Raw genomic sequence first — 20,032 nt, 5'->3', positions numbered from 1 at the left:
GGAGCTGGCATTGCAGGCTCAGGGATCGAACCTCTAGCCCCTGTGCCTGCTTGCAGGTCCTTTAATCCGCTGAGCTATTTGGCCACCCTGATGTACTGAAGTTTAAACTACAACAATACTTTATTTACTTAGAATGAAATTATAAATGTAGCAAATATCCCATAGTTATTGCTTCTGATTTTCTCCCATCAGGAGTTAGTTATATATGAAAAAAAGTTATAATCAAAACTTTTTTTGTTGTTGAGTATAGGTACAGATAGTGTGTAAATAATATTAAGATTTGGGAGAAAAACTTAGCTTATGGAAATCCAATTTAGATACATTTTAAATTAAAATATACATGTATATATTTAGTATTGCTTTTTTATTTTAACCATATTTAGCATTTATGGTTACTGTGAAAGTGGCTATTAAAGTAGCAGCTTTGGTTGGGAATATAACTCAGTGGCACAGCACCTGCCTGGCAAGTGCAAGTTTCTGAATTTGATTCCTGATACCAAAAATAAAAAAGTAAAAATATTCGGATACTGTTTGTAGATAGGATATCATATCTGCATCTTGTACAACAAATAACCACTAAGAAAACAATATGCAATGTATTAATTTTTGAAACTGTCTTTGAAACTGTCTCATTGCTATTTGTTTCTCAATAAAATTATGGAAAAAAAGTAAAAATAAAGTAGAAACTTTAATTATGCACTTGTAGAATTACTTCCTGTCAAATACCTTTGTATGTTGGTTTAATTTTTAATTCTCTAAACTTACTTTATAAAAATTGTTTAGAATATTGATGTTATTTGTTCTTCAATGTTATAGTATTATTGTTTCATTAAATATATGTAACACTTCATAGAGTTAGATCAGTATTCATTGACATTATTTGTTGATAATAGCATTTTGGTGGGGGATTCCTGCCCAGTGCCTCACCCAGGGAGCTGGTCTCTGACAGCAGTCCTACTCATTGCCTTCTCTTCTTCATTTCCTCTCTTTCCTATCCAAGCTACCATGGGAGATTGTCATCTCATGACTGACTGTTTCTGGTTTGACATTTACCCTTGTTATTTTTCTTTCTTTTAGTAATCAGTGTGGTATAGCTGTGGTAAAATAAGCCTTAGATGGGTTCCAGGCTTCAAAATTACCTGATTTACAAAAAGGAAAGAGTAGGGAGACAGAGGTGGGCTTCAAAATTACCTAATTTCTAAAGCTGGCTGGAGTAAGGAGACAGGGATCGGCTAAGGGAAATGAAATTGGTCACAAAAGTAATATCTTTTTGGGAATAACTGGAAATGCTGGAATGCATTATAAAATTTGATTTGTATTTGTGATAGTCATGGAAAATATAGGCAAAGTAAATTGGTATTAAGTTTAAATAATTTTATGTTAGTCTCAGTCCATTTGTATCCGTGTCCATAGTAATACTGTTGAATTGTTTCTCTGTTTAATATGAAGAGTTCTCAGGTATTATTTTGCTCATACTCATAGGTATCAATATTTTTTGTGCAGCTCTGAAAGATTGGTCTTGCTGGCAGGTGGCAGCCTGGAGATCAATGATATCACTGAGGATGATTCTGGGACTTATTTTTGTATAGCTGATAATGGAAATGAGACAATTGAAACTCAAGCAGAGCTTACAGTGCAAGGTATGTAAATATATATTGTTCATATAGAGTCCTATGTATTTTGTGGGTCTGTTGTTTAACATTAATTTGGTAGGGAGTATAACATAACAGTTAAGATCACAACTTTTAGATCAGACTTCTTGGGTTCTGGATCTTATATTTCCTAAATATACAACTAACTATAGGACATTCAGCTAACCTCTCTGAACCTCATTTTCTGCATCTATAAAATGGAGACAGTTAACTTACCTCATTAGGATTGCTTAGAGGATTAAGAGATAACTTTATAAAACCCCCAGAATTGTGATTTGTACAATAGACAAGCTCCATGTTAGTATTGTTATTTTTAGTAGTAATGTTGGTAGTGGTGTGGGGGAGGAGGAGGGTATAATTTAAGGCATCTGGAAGATTCTGTTCATTTTTCTTGTCTCAGGCTGCTTTGTCACAAAGAATTATCTGTTTTCAGAGCTGTGTCTCTTCTCAACATTTACCTTCCCTTCTTTTGGATGAATAGGTCACCTAGGAAGGAATGCACAGTGGCTTTCCATTTAACTTGATTTAATGAATGGAGGTTTATTTTTCTCAGTTCACTTAATGACAATCACTGGCATTATAGTTGTTTTTCTTTTTTCTCTATACCTTTCCCATACCCCATACAGGTTTTCAGATTTAAAAGTCAAGAGAAAATAAGTATGGCTTGTACAGTTTCTTCTTTATCCTTCTCTCCTGCTATTCTTTGTATGGAAATATACCCGCAAAAGAATATTTGTGTTCTTTCCTATCATTTTACTGCACCCTTATTGATCTTTGTTTCAAAAGTCCTTAGGCTCTTCTAGATTAATTTTAGAAAAATATAGCAATGCTTGGATATGTAATGGTATAGGTCACCTTTGTTATTCATTATCAGCTTGTTCCAAATTGTATTGTTTTTGATAGAGTATGTTGTGATACATACTTTGTGGTTGTCAGCAATCTTAGTTCTGTTTTATATGAGAATTTATTTCTCTTAGTATATTTTGTGGGTCTCGGAGCTGAATTTAAGATTAGGTACATTCCTACTCTCAGTAATCGCCAGTAGACCCAAATGTATTTTTGTGGGGAATTGGAGAGCACACTGTTGAGGTTTTGGTGCTGGTGAAGGCATAGAATGTTTATATTCTCTATTGGTATTTGTGGGTAGGTTTATATCTGAAAACCCAAAAAGCAGGCCATGTAATTTATACAACTGTGACACCAGTTGAGCTCTGTATGTTCTTGACTAGATGGAAGGTTAGGTATAGGGCATAGCACTATAGAATGATCAAGTTAGTTTTTCATCTCTGTGTAGTAGAATTATACAAGTAGAATATTAGCAAACTCCATCTTCTTTGGTCTCTGATCCCCTGCTAATAGATCTTTTTGCTTTATATTTTAATTAATCAGATTCTCACGTAGTAATCTTTTCTGTTTTAGCTCTGTGTGCCTCAGTTCCCTCCACCTCTCTCAGATGTTGCATTGTCTGCCATACGCTTTCATTTCCTCCACTTGTGTTTCGTCACAAGGATATTTGTCCATATATTATTTTCTATTCCTTTATTTTTCACTATATGAAATATAATTGAAATTCTGCATATCACATGAATTAACTGCATTTTTAAATGTACATAACGTATATTTTGGAACTTTTATCCAGTTCCATCTTGAAATCTATGCCTGGAAAAAGTGCTTTCTTCAGAAGGATTTTTTTTTTGTCTTGCTCATCCTACCTTAAGGGCGGGCCTGGTGTGGCATGTGGAGCTGGGGATCGGAACACAGTCCCCTGTGCCTGACTGGGTTTGCCCAGCCAGGCACTTTAAACAACTGAGCTAAATGGCAGGCCCCCTGAAAATGTACTTTCTAAGGGAATATATTAAAAAGAAACTGAGAAAAGCAAAATGGGAAAGGGTCTTATATACTAAAAGTTACCACAACCTTTTCTGTGAAAATAGCATGATATGGGCACAAGAATACACAATAGAAAAGAATATATCTTATGTATTATATGTGGTTTGTGTAACTTTAAAAGTGATAAAGCTGACAATCAGTTCAGAGGGAAAGTATTGGCTAATAAGTGGCATTGATATAGTGATGTTCAGCTGAATCGAAAATTAAGTTGGGCCTCTACTTCAAACCATAGGTCTAAAGTGAAAAAGTAGAATCTTCTGGTGGAAGATAATTGTGTGAAGCAAAACAAAATGATGTGTTATAGCAAAATTCATACAAAATTGACTATGTATAAAGGGTTTCTAAAAAGTTAAGTAGAAAAGTACTCCCAGTAAAAGCTATGTTTAAATGATAGACTGGGTGAAAGTATTTGTAACACATACTGAGAAAAGCTCATCATCCTTAAGATATAAGGAACTTTCAGATGGGATCAGGTTGGACCAGGTTGGTAAGGCTATGCACCCAGAACTTTCAGACACCAATTTTTAAGATGAAGATAACTTGAAGCTAAAGAATATGAGCAAGCAATTCACAGGAGTTTATTAAGTATTTGCATCTTTGTCATTGCTAGATGGTGTTCTGACTGATAGACATTTAAAAGATACTATTTTTTCTAATTTTATATTGGTGAAAATTAAGAATTTTTTTAAAATCTGCAAACGTGTGTTGCTCAGAACTAAAAATTAATTGCTGATAGCATTTCATGATATAGAATAGAGCAGAACTCTTTCTTCTTTGATATTATTTATTTCTTAATGAAATTTAAGGTTGACTTTTCTTTTTTAAAAAATCATACTAAAAGGAACAGCCAGATTTATTTACTAAGCAAGTTTTATCACCCTGTCCACAAATCCATCTCTGCCTCTCCAGCCGATTTAGAGAATATATGTAGAGTTCTACATCACGTTCTTTATTTTTTTTGTCTAATATTGAAATGATCCCCTATATGCTGTTGTCAAATGTTAAAATAGTTTCAGGTCAGCACGAAGCTAATTATTATACTTGTATGTTAGAGCGGACCTGTTATGGTCTTGGAGAACTGAAAATAGGGCATGTCATGATGCTTATAGGTTGGCAATCTTGGTGAGCAAAATAACTACAAAGGAAGAACTGTTAAAAAATTTTACCCAGAAGTTTTTGGAGTGCTTTATAGATACACGGTTAATGAAGAGTTAGGGAGAAAAATACAGTGGTACCTCACTTCATCAACTTAAGTTTGTTCCATGATTTTGGAGAAAATGGCAAAAAAAAAATATAGCTGCAGTTGTGTTTGTCACCCAAATTAAAAAATGAAATCAAAATTTTTGTTTGTGAACCAAATTGTTTGTAAACGGAAGCATTTGTGAATTCAAATAGGACTGTAAATGTTTTCAGATGTATAGAGCTAGAAACATTATGACTATTCATGAAAGAATTGGAAAGTACTTACTACTCTTCAGACTTCAGAGTAACATTTTTGGTGCTGAGATGAATCACTGTAAAGCATAATAAGCTCTTCATTGGTTTACTTTTTTCAGATTTCCGGGCTGGATTAGGAGGCCAGAATACAAATTCAAGTTTAGCGAAAGTTCTACAGATAAAGAACATAGTTTCTAGGTTTGTTTCCATTTTCTGTTGTAATAATCCTAGCTGTTTATTCCCTTACTCCAAGTCAACTTGGAAGAAAGCAGAGAAATGTGAGGGAAGTAGGGGACAATGAGCTGTCTAGGCCCTGTGTGTGTGTTGATGGGTGCGTAGGAAGTAACATAGGCATTTTCACTTTTTCTTTGAGTACTTCAAAAGTGGTGGAAGATACTGTCCTAAGCAAAACAGAAAATGATGTGTCATAAGCACAATTTAAACAAAATTGTAAACATCTGTAATTCCAATGTTTAATCACAGTTTAAACATGGGATGGACAAATAGTATTCCAATCATAGAATGTCATATTATCCACATTGTAAATTGACAGATCATTGCTACACTGAACAACGTGGATAAATCTTATAAACACCTTTGAAAAAAGAAGCAGAATACAAAAGAATAAATATAGTGTAATTGCATTTTTATAAAGTTAGGAACAGGTAAAACGATAGTTTTATTAGTCAGGATAGTGTTGACTCTTAGAAAAATGGTAGAGTAAGGTTGAATGTTGCAGTCAGGCCTTTGGTATATTGATGTTTTATTTCTAAATCTGGGACAGAGGTAAGAGTTCAAGCTGTACTATTTTTGTGCATCATGTGATATCTTTTTCTTACTGTTTACAGGCAAGAAGTTGTTATGTACAGAAATAAATTTGGAAAATTTTGTTTTGAACTGTGTTCCATAACTGAAAGTATTTTACATTTTCTGATGGTGAAAGTAGCTTATGAGAAATAATTGAATATATAAAGTCATATTTGTCTAACTTCTTTTTTTTTTTAAGAATTTATAGCTATAGGAAATACCATAGTGAATGTTAATGCAGAAAAGGTTATAAGTTCATTCTTCATCTGTTAAATGTTTCAAATTTATTGTTTTATCATTAACTTCTGGGATTTTTACACTTGCTGTGACGTGAATTAGTCTGGTTTATTTCCTGTCATCTCAGATTGTTGATAACTGTTAAAATGAGTTATGAGCTTTTTGCTTTTTTTTTTTTAAGCAGGTATTTTTCCTTTTGAAACAGTTGTTACTTGTCTATGATACACATCTCCCTCTCCAAAGAAGCTTTTTCCATTTGTGTTTTATGGAATTTCTGAATTGGTCGTCCTCTTTACATTGTTGTTTTTTTTTTTTTTCTCTTGACATTGTCAGTGCTTGTTTTTACTGTAATTTACAAATAGAGTTTTAAACTCCACCATCCTTCTTGAAGCCACAGCATAATGTCATTCTCTTCCTCTTATTCTACTCCACTCATCTCTAGCTGCCTTAAGACATTAGTTTCTTTCTCTCCTAGTCTTCTTCATGATGATCAATCACATTATTAGAATTCTCAGTTCTTTTGGTCCCAAGATAAAAAGCATATTTCTTATGGCATGTGTACAGAGCATATCCAGACTCTGCATAATCAGTATTGAAAGATGTTCACTGAGGAGGCACCACATAGGAGAGTGTCTCTACCCAGTGTGAACGCACTGTGGGACACCAGTGCTCCCTGTCCTCACACCTTCACGTGCAACTTTTCCTGATACACTTTCAAGATTGGTTTGCCTAACCTACTTGTGAAGCTTTTAACAATTCCCTCAGGCATAATTGGCCCTTTAAAATAACTTTTTTTTTTACTAGTTGTGTTCTTCATTGATTGGTTTATATGTCTGCTTTTCCTACTGTTAGACTGGGGTCCATAACAACAGGGGCTGCTCTTAATCATTAGTCACTTTTTGTCACAGAGACAAAATACCTAACATCTACAACTTAAAGGGGAGACTTTTATCTTGGTTTACAGTTCTTTGAGGTTTCAGTCCTCTGAGGCAGGAAGGGCATGGTGGCAGCAAGGAGGCAGAGACACAATGGTGAAACCAATGAAGGAGAATTACATTTCCAGGTTATGTCCTCAGTGACTCACCTCCACCCAGGCCCCACCTCCAAACAGCAAGTGATCTATAGTATCTCCATGAATTTGGGGACATTTCAGATCTAGCCATAAGATACAGCCTTAGCCTCCAAAAGACACACAAAATGCATTTAGTACATTTCTAAGAGTCACTGAAGTTTTAGTAGTTCTATCACTGCTGAAAGTCCAAGTCCTCTGAGACTCAAGCCAAACTCTTAGCTGTTAACCCTTACAAAAATCAAAAAGAAAGTTAAATACTTCCAGCACACATTCCAAAAGTGAAGAACAGGAAGATACAAAGAAATTGGATTAGGGCAAGACCAAAACCAAATAGGGCAAACAATAAGTCTGTAGCTCCATATCAAGCAGCCAGAGTAGGTCATACAGAGATGTGAAGTCCAAAGGGCTTGCCCTTATGGCATTGCTTGTTAAAGCCTTCATGGCTTCTCTCTTGGAGGGGCTTCACTCATTGCCTGCTGCTTTCTTTAGTAGATGTTTTGTATTCCTGGCATCCTCAACTTTGTAGGGTCTCCACTACACTTCTGGCTTCACTCTTACAGCTTCAACCTCAGCCCTCTCAGCAGCACACCACCTGACTTACCAGACCTTCTAAAATGTTGGTGGAAACGTCCCTGACACATTTCTTTTTATTCTGTATGCCTGTAATACCAGCACCATGTAGATGATGCCAGTGTTTTCCACATGCTCAAGTGGTAACTAGTCCTTCTTAGATCATAGCTGTGGAGGCTTCTGAATACCTGGATGGCTGGACACTGTGAACTAAATCTCCAGGAACTGGTTCTTTAGGCAGCCCTTCTCAAGCAAGGGGCTCAGGAGCTGTCTTCTCAAATGAAACCTTTACCATTTTTATACCCTTAAGTTTGCTGCATGTTGTGGTTTAGATCTAGATTGTGAAAGCCTTGTGTTCCTAACTTGGGCTTTGGGTTAGGAGGAATCTAAGTTGACTTGCTGTTAGGTGAATCTGGTTGGAAAAGGTTGGTCATGGAAGCCATGACCTGGAAGAGAGTGTCTACCTCCCCAACTCCTCCCTTTTCTCTGTGCTTCCTGGCTGCCATGGGATGAGCTACTGTCCTTTGCCCAGGCCCTTTTGCTATGCCCTTTCTGTGTTACAGCCATCTGACTAGACTGAATCCTCCAAGAACTATGAGCCAAAATAAACCTGTCTTTCTTAAAATATGAATGTTTGATATTTTGTTCCAACAATGGCAGTGACTAAGACAATTAACAAGTAATTGAATGAAAAAAACTTTGTGTTGCAATTGTTAAATGTGCCATCTAGGATAATTTGTTTATGGTACTTAATTATTCATATTTTCCTTTGCACTTCTTTTTTTCATAGACTTTAATTTTTTTAAATACACACACACACACACACACACACATACTCACACATATTTGCTACAGGTTCTTGCTACTTATTTCAGACTTGTAGTGATCCTCCTGTCTCAGCCTTCCCAGTTCTGGCATTATAGGGGTGTGCCACCACACCCAATTTCAGGGCCAGCGCACACTCCTAGAATGCACCATGCAGTACCAGGAATCAAACTTGGGTCCTTGCACTCACCAGGCAGGCACTTAGACTGTCAAGCTATCTTCCCAGCCCCATAGACTTCCTTTTTTTTTTTTTTTTTTTTTTTTTTTTTCTGAATATAAGTATTTATTATTGAAACCTTTGTCCTTGGTTATATATGTGATGCAAAAGTTAAAAAGAAAGATGGGGGGAAAAAGGCTTGAAATAGGCTACATGGTTGGCATTGTCCAAATGAATTTAAATAAAACTTCAGGAATATAAATATTTTAATTTAGTCATGAGCAGGGCCAGCGGTACAGCTCAATGGTCTAAGTGCTTGCTTAGGTAAATGCAGGGGCCAGGGTTCCATCCCTGTCTCTGCATGCCGCACCGGCCCCGCCCCCGGGAGCACTGAGCCAGTGATGGAGTCCGTGGTGGCTGGTGCCTGTAATCCCAGCACCTGGGAGGCAAAATCAGGAGGATCACTACAAGTCTGGGCTGTGTAGTGAGACCCTGCTTTCTAACAGCTGTGCTATAATGGAGATTTATCATCTTGAGAATTAATGAAGACCCATTAGGCAGGTAGCAGCTACGTAGGGTACTAGGCCTTCTGCCCCTTATTAGGATACTCTACTGGCTTCCTTCTGCTTCTTTTCTTCTTAGAATAGGACCTCTGTCCAAAGATCTTGGTGGGAAACTCCAAAATGATACAGGGAGAAAAACTGGTCTCGGGTGGGTAGCCTCCAAACAATATAGGGAACCTCCAAATGACATAGGGAAAAACGATCTCTGGACCTGACCTGCACGAGTTTGTGTTCTCTAAAACCGAAGAATAAATTTTAGGAACAAACGGAGGTTATGAGCAGAATATATTTAATGAGAGAAAGAAAGCTCCTGTCCCGAGAGAGGGATGGGGTGGGGGGCAAGCAGGTAGTCCCCCGCCCCATAGACTTTTAATGTTAAAAAAAAAATACTGGTATTAAAAGAAAATCTTATTCTGAAAGTACTATCTTCTCGAAAAAATTCTTACTCTGACAGTTTACTGTATTTGTTAGATAACTGAATAATTGCCATGTTTATATGTGTATATGTTCACATAGCTTGATCATTTTTTATTCCTATTCTTGACCTTTTGAGGCCTTCCATAAGTGAACATAAGGGTTTTTTTTTGTTTGTTTGTTTTCTGTGTATTTTGTACAGGGTCTCACTACAAAACTCAGACTCATAGTGATCCTCCTGTTTTCAACTTACCCAGTGCTGGGATTATAGGTGTGCGCCACCACTCCTGGACTCGGTGGCTGGCTCAGCGTGTCCTGGGGTGGGACCAGCATGGCATGCAGTACTGGGGATCAAACCCTGGCCCTGAGCTTGCCTAAGCAGGTGCTTAGTCTGCTGAGCTATCTTGCTGGCCCTATAATAAATTTTTAAGATTTCAACATTAAAGTGTTTTGATCATCCCTGTATAATGTGTGTTGATCAAATTGGGGAAATCAGCATTTTCCTCTTCGATCACTTTTTTATGTTTGGAGCCTTCAAGTTCTAATTAAATATGTAATAATTTTTTATAAATTAATAAAACACATACCTCAGCTGATGGCTATAGTTTATATGCAAGCCAAATGATCTCTGAAAAGAGTTCAACCTTAATAGTGTAAGAAATACAAGTTAAAATAACTTTTCTTTGCTTGCTTCTAGAGTTTAAAATTTTTTCTCTTGGCAAAATTACAGTAAATGGGATTTTCATATATTGCTGGGTAGTAGTGCAGATTAACTGTTTTAGAGGGCAGTTTGATAAGCTTATCAAACTCTTTAAAACTTGCGCATCCTCTGGCAATTCCATTTCTGATTGTTTTAATGAAATAGTTATGTGTATAAGCATATGCAGGAAAATATATATTACAATGATATATATTTCATAGACAAATCATAAATGGCCAGCAGGATGCCACTGGTTAAATAAGTTATAATCTGTCTGGAGATCAAAAATACTCTACATCCAAAAAAATCATGTATTAGAAGGCTATTATATGGCAAAATAAAATACTTTGAGCATACTAAATGAAAAAAAGCAGGTCCACAGCAATGTTTAAGGGTTAAGATTTGTGTCATAAGGTTGTTGTGTAAATTGGGCCATGTTTCTTGATTTTCTTTTTAAAATTACCTCAAACCAATTAGCAAGAATCCTTTTTTATCTTCGTCTTGAGTTCTTCTCCCTGTAATTTTCTAAGAGGTCACCAGTTCTAAGCATAGAAAGAACTGGAGTCTTAAATTTGATGATTCCATGGTTGCCATTGCTTCTAAAGTAATTTTACTTCAAGGCCAACAGTTAGCTGCTTGTAAACACCAGGTACATCTTTTGCTTGTCCTCTCTCTAATGTTCCTCCTTGCACTCCTTGCCTGGCTTTCCTCCAATGTCTCTGAAACTCTTGACTCCTGCTTGCTCCTGTCTTTAGTATTGGTCCTCTCCCAAATTGCTTTCCCCAGGTGCTCTTTATGAAAATTATGTCTGGTATGTACTTTCTTGGTTTACCTATCACATTTTTTTTAATTTAAATTTTAATTTTTTGTAGTTTGTATCTTTCTACCCTATCATAATAATGTTCCTTGGAGCAGGACTGGCTCTTTTCTACTTTTAATTCTTAGCACCAAGTATAGTGCCTCATGTTAGGCATTTACAACACCCAAGGATTTCAGAACATATTCTTCTTTTCTGTCCATAAGTTGTTGAAGAACAGTTTGTTAGTAGGAGAGTTTCTTTGCATTTATTTTATAATCGCATACTAGGACCTGAATCATTGTGGGTTGTTAGTTTTTTTGTTTGTTTGTTTGTTTTCACTACTACTGGTCTGTTTATTTCATATCCCCATTTTTTAATGGGGTCTTTAAATTTTGGAAGTCTAACAAATTTTTAGTTCCTTTAAAAAATTATTTTATTTTGAAGAGTAAAAACAAAAGCAAAAACAAATAGCAGAAACTAAAAAATAGGACAACATACAACACTGCATACATTACAGATTTTTCAAAATGAAAATTACTAATTAATGGTTGTTATAATATATTTTTATCATCAGATCTGTTGCTCAGATTAACAAATAGTTATGCAAGATTGGACAAATAATTGATTATTAGCATGTTTTCATGAAATCATAATTATTCTTCCTTGTCTTCAATTTTATTTATTTTTTAAAGTATTTGGTACAGGGTCTCACTCTGCAGCCCAGACTCATAGTGATCCTCCTGTTTTCAGCCTCCCCAGCACTGGGATTATAGGCACACACTACCACATCCAGATTTGGTCCCTGGCTCAGTGTACCCAAGGATGGGGCCAGCATAGCATGTGGTATGAAGGATCAGACCCTGGTCCCTGCACTTGATTAAGCAGGCGCTTAGTCCGCTGAGCTATCTTGCTGGCCCTTAATTTATTTTAAAGAGAGTATAATAATTGATAACACATTAGAAAAGTTACACATTTAGAAGACCAAGGGCTTGGTTTGCAGATTTTAGATTTTTACTGCATCAGTGGCCATGTTAGATTTCTGATAAATTCCACATTTTAGAGGCTTAAAATGATTGTTCTCATATTTATGTAAATTTATTCTCAACTACAATAGCCTCATTTCCATGGTAACCACATTCAGAAGAGAACTTTCAGATATTCTACAAAGACCAGAATAGCCATGTGAAGTAGAATGAAACATGATATAAGTTTAGAACCTACATTTATGTGGAGTACATGCATGACTTTTAACCCTGAAAATGTTTCAGAATAGAAAAGCCATTCAAATGTCTAGTGATTCTGCCTGTGCGCTAATTGTGCATTAGGCAAAATGCAGTACAAAAAGAATTTAACTCTAGTTTGATTTTGTGTTCCAAAATAACTTTGAGGAGGAAACTTTTTGGGAAAAATAAGCAGATATCAATGGCACTGAAATGGATCTGTAGTGTTTATAACACCAAGAGGTCAGCATTGCATCACGAAGGAATATGGCATAATGATAGGATCTTGACAAGTTAGTTTATATTAATTTGTTTTTCTTATTTCAAACAAGAAGAAATTGTTGTTCTTATTTCAAATGAGAAGAAATTTATTGTAGTATTAGGAAGATACTTATATTTTGCCTAGTGCATGGTGAGCATGCAGTAAGTGTGCCTTTGCTTCAGCAAGTGCTCTGGGAGTTCAAAGTACCTTTCTTTCTGTAGATTTTGCTTCTCTGATTCTTTTTTTTTTAGTTGTTACGGTGTATTTTTATTTTTTTTTCCCATAATTTTCTCTGATTCATTTTTTTGCCTACTTACCTGAATTTCATTTTCTCCTTAGATCACTGAGTGAGATATCATTCAGATCTTGCAGCTGCTTTTCCCAAGCACCAGCCATCTAATGACTGTGGTCTCTGAGCTAAGCCAGTCATATCCCTTTGTTCGTGCTTTGCAGAGCTTCTTGAACTCTCACATGAATCTGTGAATGCTAGGCTCTTCCTCTAAGACACCTGAAACGATAGTGTTACTGAATCTTCATTCTTTACATAAACAACATAAAAATTCAGACTCAGAAATTCAGTATGAGGGCAAAGTCATGCCCATTCCATTCCAGAAAAGATTTTGGCTATCATCTTGACATTATTCTGCCTCGTAGATTGTCTTGACCTCAGAATTTCAAGCTTTACCTAATTAGCACACTGTGGGTCTCTTACTCTTTAGCTCTTTTCTTTCTTAATATATTCCAGCCTTATTATAAATTCATGTAGTATTTACTAATCTTGATTAAACTATATTTCTTTAACTTCAAGAAGGGTGTCATCAGTTTTCATCAAGAAGGCCATGCCAGGAAAAATTTTAGTGATTTTAGTTACATTGTTAATGTCTCATATTAAATATACTCAATCTCCTAGACATTCCATTTTCTTCAGTGTTAGTTGTCTTTCTCTTTATTAAAGAAATGTAGAATTAGGGATAGTAGAAGTAGAATAGTTATATGAACTTTAAATCCCCCTTTTCTTACCAAAATTAAATTCAAAAGCTCCGAATGGAACAATTGTACAATGTTCTCATGACAAAGTATCTAGGAGTATCTAGGCTTCTTTCTGGTTTTAGGTTTATTCTCACCCCTGCTGTCACCCCTACTGTTGAGTGTTGATTGATTCTACTTTTAAGTGAGCCTGCTTCACACAGGATATTTCACCCCATTAAGTCTTAATAAGAATATCTTATCTCAGTATAGCATGCTTACCCTTATCTGAAAGCTAGCTACATTAAATGCTAATCTAGATTCTAAGAATAACTAACAGAAAGCTAAATGAATCTATATTTTGCTTTTTCCCAATCTCCATTATAATGACAACCGAGATTTTATGGATAGTATTGCTCTTTTTGTCCACAGTAATCTGTTAGTACATGGATATCTAACCTTTTGGCTTGCCTGGGCTGCTTTGATCAAGTAATTGTCTTGGGTTATATTTTATAAAATATATAGTTACTATATTTAAATGATAAAATTACTTTAACTTACTAAGTTATTTTACAAAGTAACGTAAGTCTAAGTTTAATAATCAGGTAAGAAAATTTACCTATCTGTAGTAATAATTGACTTCACAAGCATTCTACATTCATGTGAATAGACAGAAATGCGATTACTGGTAATCATTGTGTTTTATTCAGTTGCAGGAGTTGGTTTGGATTGTACTGTGTATGACAGGTACAGAAGGCAGAATTGGCAACACACTGCCCTCTACTACACAGAATTCCATTGTCCTCTTTCACAGTCTGCACTGGAAGACTGAGCGATCAAGTCATGAAGAATATTACTTAGAAGTCGTATAATAATGTTGGTGGTCTTACAGAGACAAATTATTATTCTCCAGGCCCATATAAGACCCACAGCCTGCAAGCTGAACATCCAAAATCTGCATTAAGTCGAGATTGTACCGTAATTTTCAAAGTATTTAGGTGATTGGGTAGGCAGAGAACTCACAATCATACTCGGAAGTCAGATATTTAATATAAATAAATGTAGTACTCAAATCAGACCTGGTAAGGCAGAAGTATCCCTCATACTCCACTCCTTCCATTCTTTTTTTTTTTTTTTTTTTTTTGTTGATGTCAAATATGGGGTTTCAGTGATTATCTTATAAGTAATAACAAACTTGTTTGGGGGATTGTAGATTTGGGGGTGTTTTGTTTTGGGGAATTGAACTCAGGGCCTTCACTCTCAGCTACAGTCCTAGCCCCTTTAAGTTTTTATTTTGAAACAGGGTCTTGCTAAAGTTGCCTAGACTGGGCTTGAAATTGTAAACTTCACCTCACCCTCCTAGAGTGCTGGGAGTACAGGCATGCACTGCTGTCCCTATCTCAGATATATTTTTCAAGGAACATGTATCCATTGTGTACTATTATTATGGCTAACAGAAACAACAAAAGGATACCTAGGATTTAGAAGCAGATTTGTTTTACACAAATGGGCACTGGTTGGGATCATTCCCAAAATATCAGGCCCTGATCTCTGCTGTCTAGAGCTTTTATATGATGCATATGCAGCAGGATACAAAGATGAGACAGAACAGCCTGGGGTAAGGTCATAAGGTACAAGACTAGATTAAGCATATTTGGTACATGTTGTGGTTACAGGGGTCAAGAAAGTAATTACAGAGCCATGAAGCAGTTATAAAGCTAGGCAGTTTCAAAAGGAACAAAGTTTTAAAAAGAACTATTGTTCTTATACAGTTTTTCCCTTTCACCGTAAGTAGACAGGAAGCAGAATTCAGAGTCACTGGAGAAACAGTAGCCAATTAGAGAGTCCTTTACATCAAGGATATAGTAGATAATACAGAAAAATAATTAGGTATTTCTAATCCAGGATGATAAAATGTATGAGATTATGTGTCAGCAGGATTCTAAGTTTCATTCTTGGTCCAATTGATTTTGGTGATTCTTATGTTGAAGATAGTAGTGCTGAGGATCCAACCTAGGGCCTTGTGCATGCTAGGCACTGACGTATATCCTTAGCCTCATTTGAGGGTTTGATATCATGTCATGAATCAGAAATATTACAAAAAAGGAATTTTTATGGGATCTAACTCATTAATGATCACACACCTAAATTGTTCTCTTTAGTTTTGAGGCAGAGTTTATGTGGACAGAATTTGGTCTGTGAACTTGGAATCCTAAGAAATGACCAGGATCAGCTCTGTGTTCAGTGCTCCCTTCTCCTCCCCTCCTTTCCCCTCCCCTCCTGCTCTTCCTTTTCCTCCTCCTCTTCCTTCCTATCCCTCCCTTCTTTTTTTTTTCTTTTGCCTATTTGCTCTCCCTCCCTCTCTCCCTCCTTCCTTTCTTCCTTCTCGCCTTTTTATCCTGTTTTTTTTTTTTTTCAGATAGGGTTTTGTGATGTAATCCGGGCAGGCTGGCATTGAGCTAGAGATAGAGTCTGGCCATAAACTTTTGATTCTCCTACTCCAGCTTCCTGAGGGCTGAGATTATAAGCATTTGCTATCAGACCCAACTAGCTGTAACATTGTGAGAATCAACTCATTTAGGAAGGTTTGATCTTGATCTTTGCTAACCTTTGGTATTGGTCATCTTTTCATCACTGGGACAGAATGTGACACACAATTTAAGGAGGGGAGGTTTATTTTGATTCATGGTTTCATAGTTTAGACTCTGGTTAGCAAGCTCTAAGGCAGAAATGGCATAACAGAAGGGCATGCATGGTGAAGGAAGCCACTCAGCCTGTTGCAGCCAGAAAGCAGGGAGAGGAAGAGCACCAAAGAGGGGCAAGAAGGCAGTTACAGACTCCAAACTCAGACCTCTATGACCCACTCAGAAACACCCAGAAATATGCTTTACTAATCCCTTAGTCGGCAGTGTAGCCACTTGAAATTTCTCTTAAAGAAACAAAAGCTTAACATCAAATCTGTTGTGAAATATCTGTAAGTTATAACTGGATTCTAAATATTTTTGCCAGATACATTGCTATTTCATAACATTTGTGCCAATGGTAAATAGTTGAATTTGCATAGTTCCAGTTCATCAGCATTCTCCAGAAAATAGAACCAAAAGGAAATAAAAAGTTAGAACAGGGGAAAGGAGAGAGATTAAGACAAGATATTGGTTTGTACAATTATGGAAGCTGAAAAGTCCCATAATCTGCTACAGCCAGAGACATGAGAAAGCTGATGCTATAGTTTGTTTTTTTTAATTTTATTTTTATTTTTATTTTTTTATAATTTTTTATTGAGAAATAAATATGAATGAGACAGTTTCACAGCTGATTAATAGGACAGTTTTGATAATCAGTACATTCTACATTGTTATCTTAGTGGCTATCCATAGTACAAGAAGCAGACAGGATGTTCTGTCCAAACACTGTTAGTACAACTTTCTTCTCTTTCAATTAGCTGTAAATTTATCCTATTTTGTATATATAAATACAAAATAATCATTCCTTTGTATCTTTTTTTAATTGTCTGTCAGAGGTGAATATTCTGTTGGCATCTAAATACTATAGGTGTTTGAATTCAACTAAACAATCTAACACTGTCTAGCAGTCTATAATATTAGTGGGTTATCCTCAGAAGTTATTGACTTGAGCCTTTTACAGCTCATCGTATTAATATGGCTTTGCTTTATATACCTCATTTTTATACTTTTCTGCTGGTTCGTTAAGACCAAGATATAGTAAGACCTATATAACAAGAAATGTAACTTCTGTATCTGATAAGGTGAGCCAAGTACTCTCAGGATTTATCCTGTAGCCCTGTACCACCCTTTGTACATCCTTTTGTCAGTGTCAGACATGTGGATGAGTCATGGCCATTGCTTGACCAATTTGCTCTCTGTGAAAGCCTGAGAAAATGTTTTTTCTCTCCATGTGACTCTCCCCAGGCACACTATACATCATCGAACACATTCCTCTGTGGCTCCATAATCTTCTTGGTCAGAAAATTTGGAGCACAACTGAGTTACATATTGTTACAGTACAGGTTTTCCTATGTCTCGAGTCTTCACTGACCTTGAAAGGTTAGGACAAAAATGTTGGCTGACCTTGCAGCCCTTCCTTTTCTCCAATTTTAAACTGCTAACTTAGGTTGTTAACCCTCTAGAAGAGAAGCTAATTGTTAGCCTGCAATATATGCAGTTCAGTTTACCCTATCTGTCTAAATATCATTTGGCATATCATGGAACAGGTGTTTTCCATCAAATATTGATATGTTGAACTTTAAGTCCTTACAGAATATGAAGGAAAGATAATTTTATAAAAGTAGAAATAAGCTTTTACATATTTTTACAAAGAAATTTAGAAAACCGTATACGGAATTGTAAGTCCTTATACTAGGGAGACAATACGATATTTACAAATGTGGGTCTGGTTTATTTCACGAATAAGTATATCTTCAAGTGGCATCCACTTAAATATGAAGGCTTTGAGTTTATTATTCTTTATAGCTGAGTAGTACTCCATTATATAAAAGTACCACATCTTTTTCAACCATTCCACATGGTTGTTTCCAAGATCTGGCTATCACAAATTGTGCTACTATAAACATAGGTACACATATATCACTATGATATGATGCTTTCAGTTTGATGCTATAGTTTGAAGGCCCAAAAGTTATAGAACTCATGCTATAAGTTCCTGTCTCTTCATCTGAAGGCCTGAGAACCAGGAGTGCTGAGGCAGGAAGAGAGTGGACAATAGATCCAATAAACTTTTTCAGTCTTTTCCTTTTCAGTATAAAGAGTCATGGCGCAGGAAGTTTATATTTGTAATCCCATGGAAAAGTTACTGGAATTCTAGCAAGTTAATTCCAGTCTACCACTTCCAGTACAACCCAGGGCGAAAAAGACACTAAAGGATTTTTGTAGTTATGGGGAGCCAGGGGGTCCCTAAGTATAGCTATGATAATGGCTAGTGGCTAGCCAGAACAAAAGCTCGACCCAGCCCCAAACCCTGGTTATATTTGTGAAGAAAAGAGAGGCTTGAGGATGAGTTGACTGTGAGAATGGCAGGAAGTAGGTCAGTGCTGTGAGCTGGCCTAACTAGGAGGCCTGAAATCACCTCTGTACTATGCAGAGAGAAAGATATGCTGAAAGAGTAATCTGCATAACACAATTGAGATAGTATGTCATGTTTCAGAATCAGTGCTTCAGCTCTGATGTGTAATCTTTTATGCCGTGGGAAGTCATAACCTGTCTTGAGGCTTGATCCATTGGGCAGCATGGAGCACTACCCCATCTTGGCTCACACATGTTTTATTTAGGAGCTGGTGGGGGTGGGGTAGGAAATACTGCCCTGTTGTCTTTCCTTCAGGTACATTATCAGCACCTTGGCTGTAAACAGTGCTAAAGTTGCATTGTTTACAGCCGCATGAAGGAATAAGGAAAAATCCTAGCCAGCTCTGTACATATCAGTACATGGAAGTAGGGTCAGGTTTACCTAAGTAGAAATAATTGCTCTTCTTCAAAGGAGAATCATCCAGGTGGCACTCCATACTTCAGTGGATTTGATTAATGTTCACTCTGGGAAGGGACTCTTTTGAGTCCATCAATCTAACTGCTACTGTTTTCTGAAAATACCTTTATAGACACCTAAATAATGTTTAACTGAATATCTGAGTATCTCATGGGCTAGTCAAGTTGACATATAAAACTTACTGTCATCCTGTGTTGGTCAGCTTCTCCATTGCTATGACAAAATACCTGACACCTGCAACTTATTAGAAGAGATTTATTTTTCCTCATAGTTTCAGAGGTTTCATTCTGTGGTTGGCTGGTTCCAAGACAGATCTAATCACTGCATTGCCAAACACATTATTTCCCCTAAACTTCTAGAACATTTTTACTTTCCACACTGGTGGAGTGAATTATTTGTAAAGCATTGGCCTTGCCTGAAGTCCAGGACAAAGAAAACTACAAAAAAAGGTTAGCACATTTTTACTAGTGTGTAAAAGTGAGAAAATAAAAGCAAGGCATTGCATTGGCCAAAGCCACTATCCTTAGTTCTTTTAATGGGAGCATAATGGTTGGTTTATGATGATTGTACAATAGTGTTATACTTTATATGTAAATGCACTTTATATTTTTGAAGCTTTAAAGAAAGTAATAGATAAAAGCGTGTTTCAGCGCCTAACTTCAGTTGATAGTGAACAAATTGTAGATCCTGTTTCTCGTGTGAAACCCTGTGTAGGCACTGGGTATGGTGGATAACATCTATAATCCCAACTACTTGGGAGGCTGAGGTAGGACGTTTGGAAGTTCTAAAGGCAGCACTGTCTCAAAATAAAAAGGGCTCAGTGTGAGGCCCCTGGGTTCATTCCTAGTACTGAGGGGCTCAGCAAAGTCCACTGTGGTTGAGAGGAGTATTTTATCACTGCAATTGTTTATAATTGTCAGTGCATACTGATAAGAAAACGTAAA

General features: G+C 36.4%; 1 protein-coding gene across 1 annotated transcript in view; it reads left to right on the top strand.

The window, feature by feature from the left end:
- Neo1 (neogenin 1) overlaps nt 1–20,032 on the top strand; it is a 213,878-nt gene that overhangs the window by 75,099 nt on the left and 118,747 nt on the right. The window contains exon 8 of the mRNA XM_023712423.1: nt 1,504–1,640. Within this exon, the coding sequence (XP_023568191.1) occupies nt 1,504–1,640 (137 nt within the window). The remainder of the gene's footprint in view (nt 1–1,503; nt 1,641–20,032) is intronic.

The sequence above is a fragment of the Octodon degus genome, unplaced genomic scaffold (genome assembly GCF_000260255.1).
Source record: "Octodon degus isolate 3935 unplaced genomic scaffold, OctDeg1.0 scaffold00026, whole genome shotgun sequence".
Classification (NCBI taxonomy): Eukaryota; Metazoa; Chordata; class Mammalia; order Rodentia; family Octodontidae; genus Octodon; species Octodon degus.
This window is presented reverse-complemented; position numbering and strand designations above follow the sequence as displayed.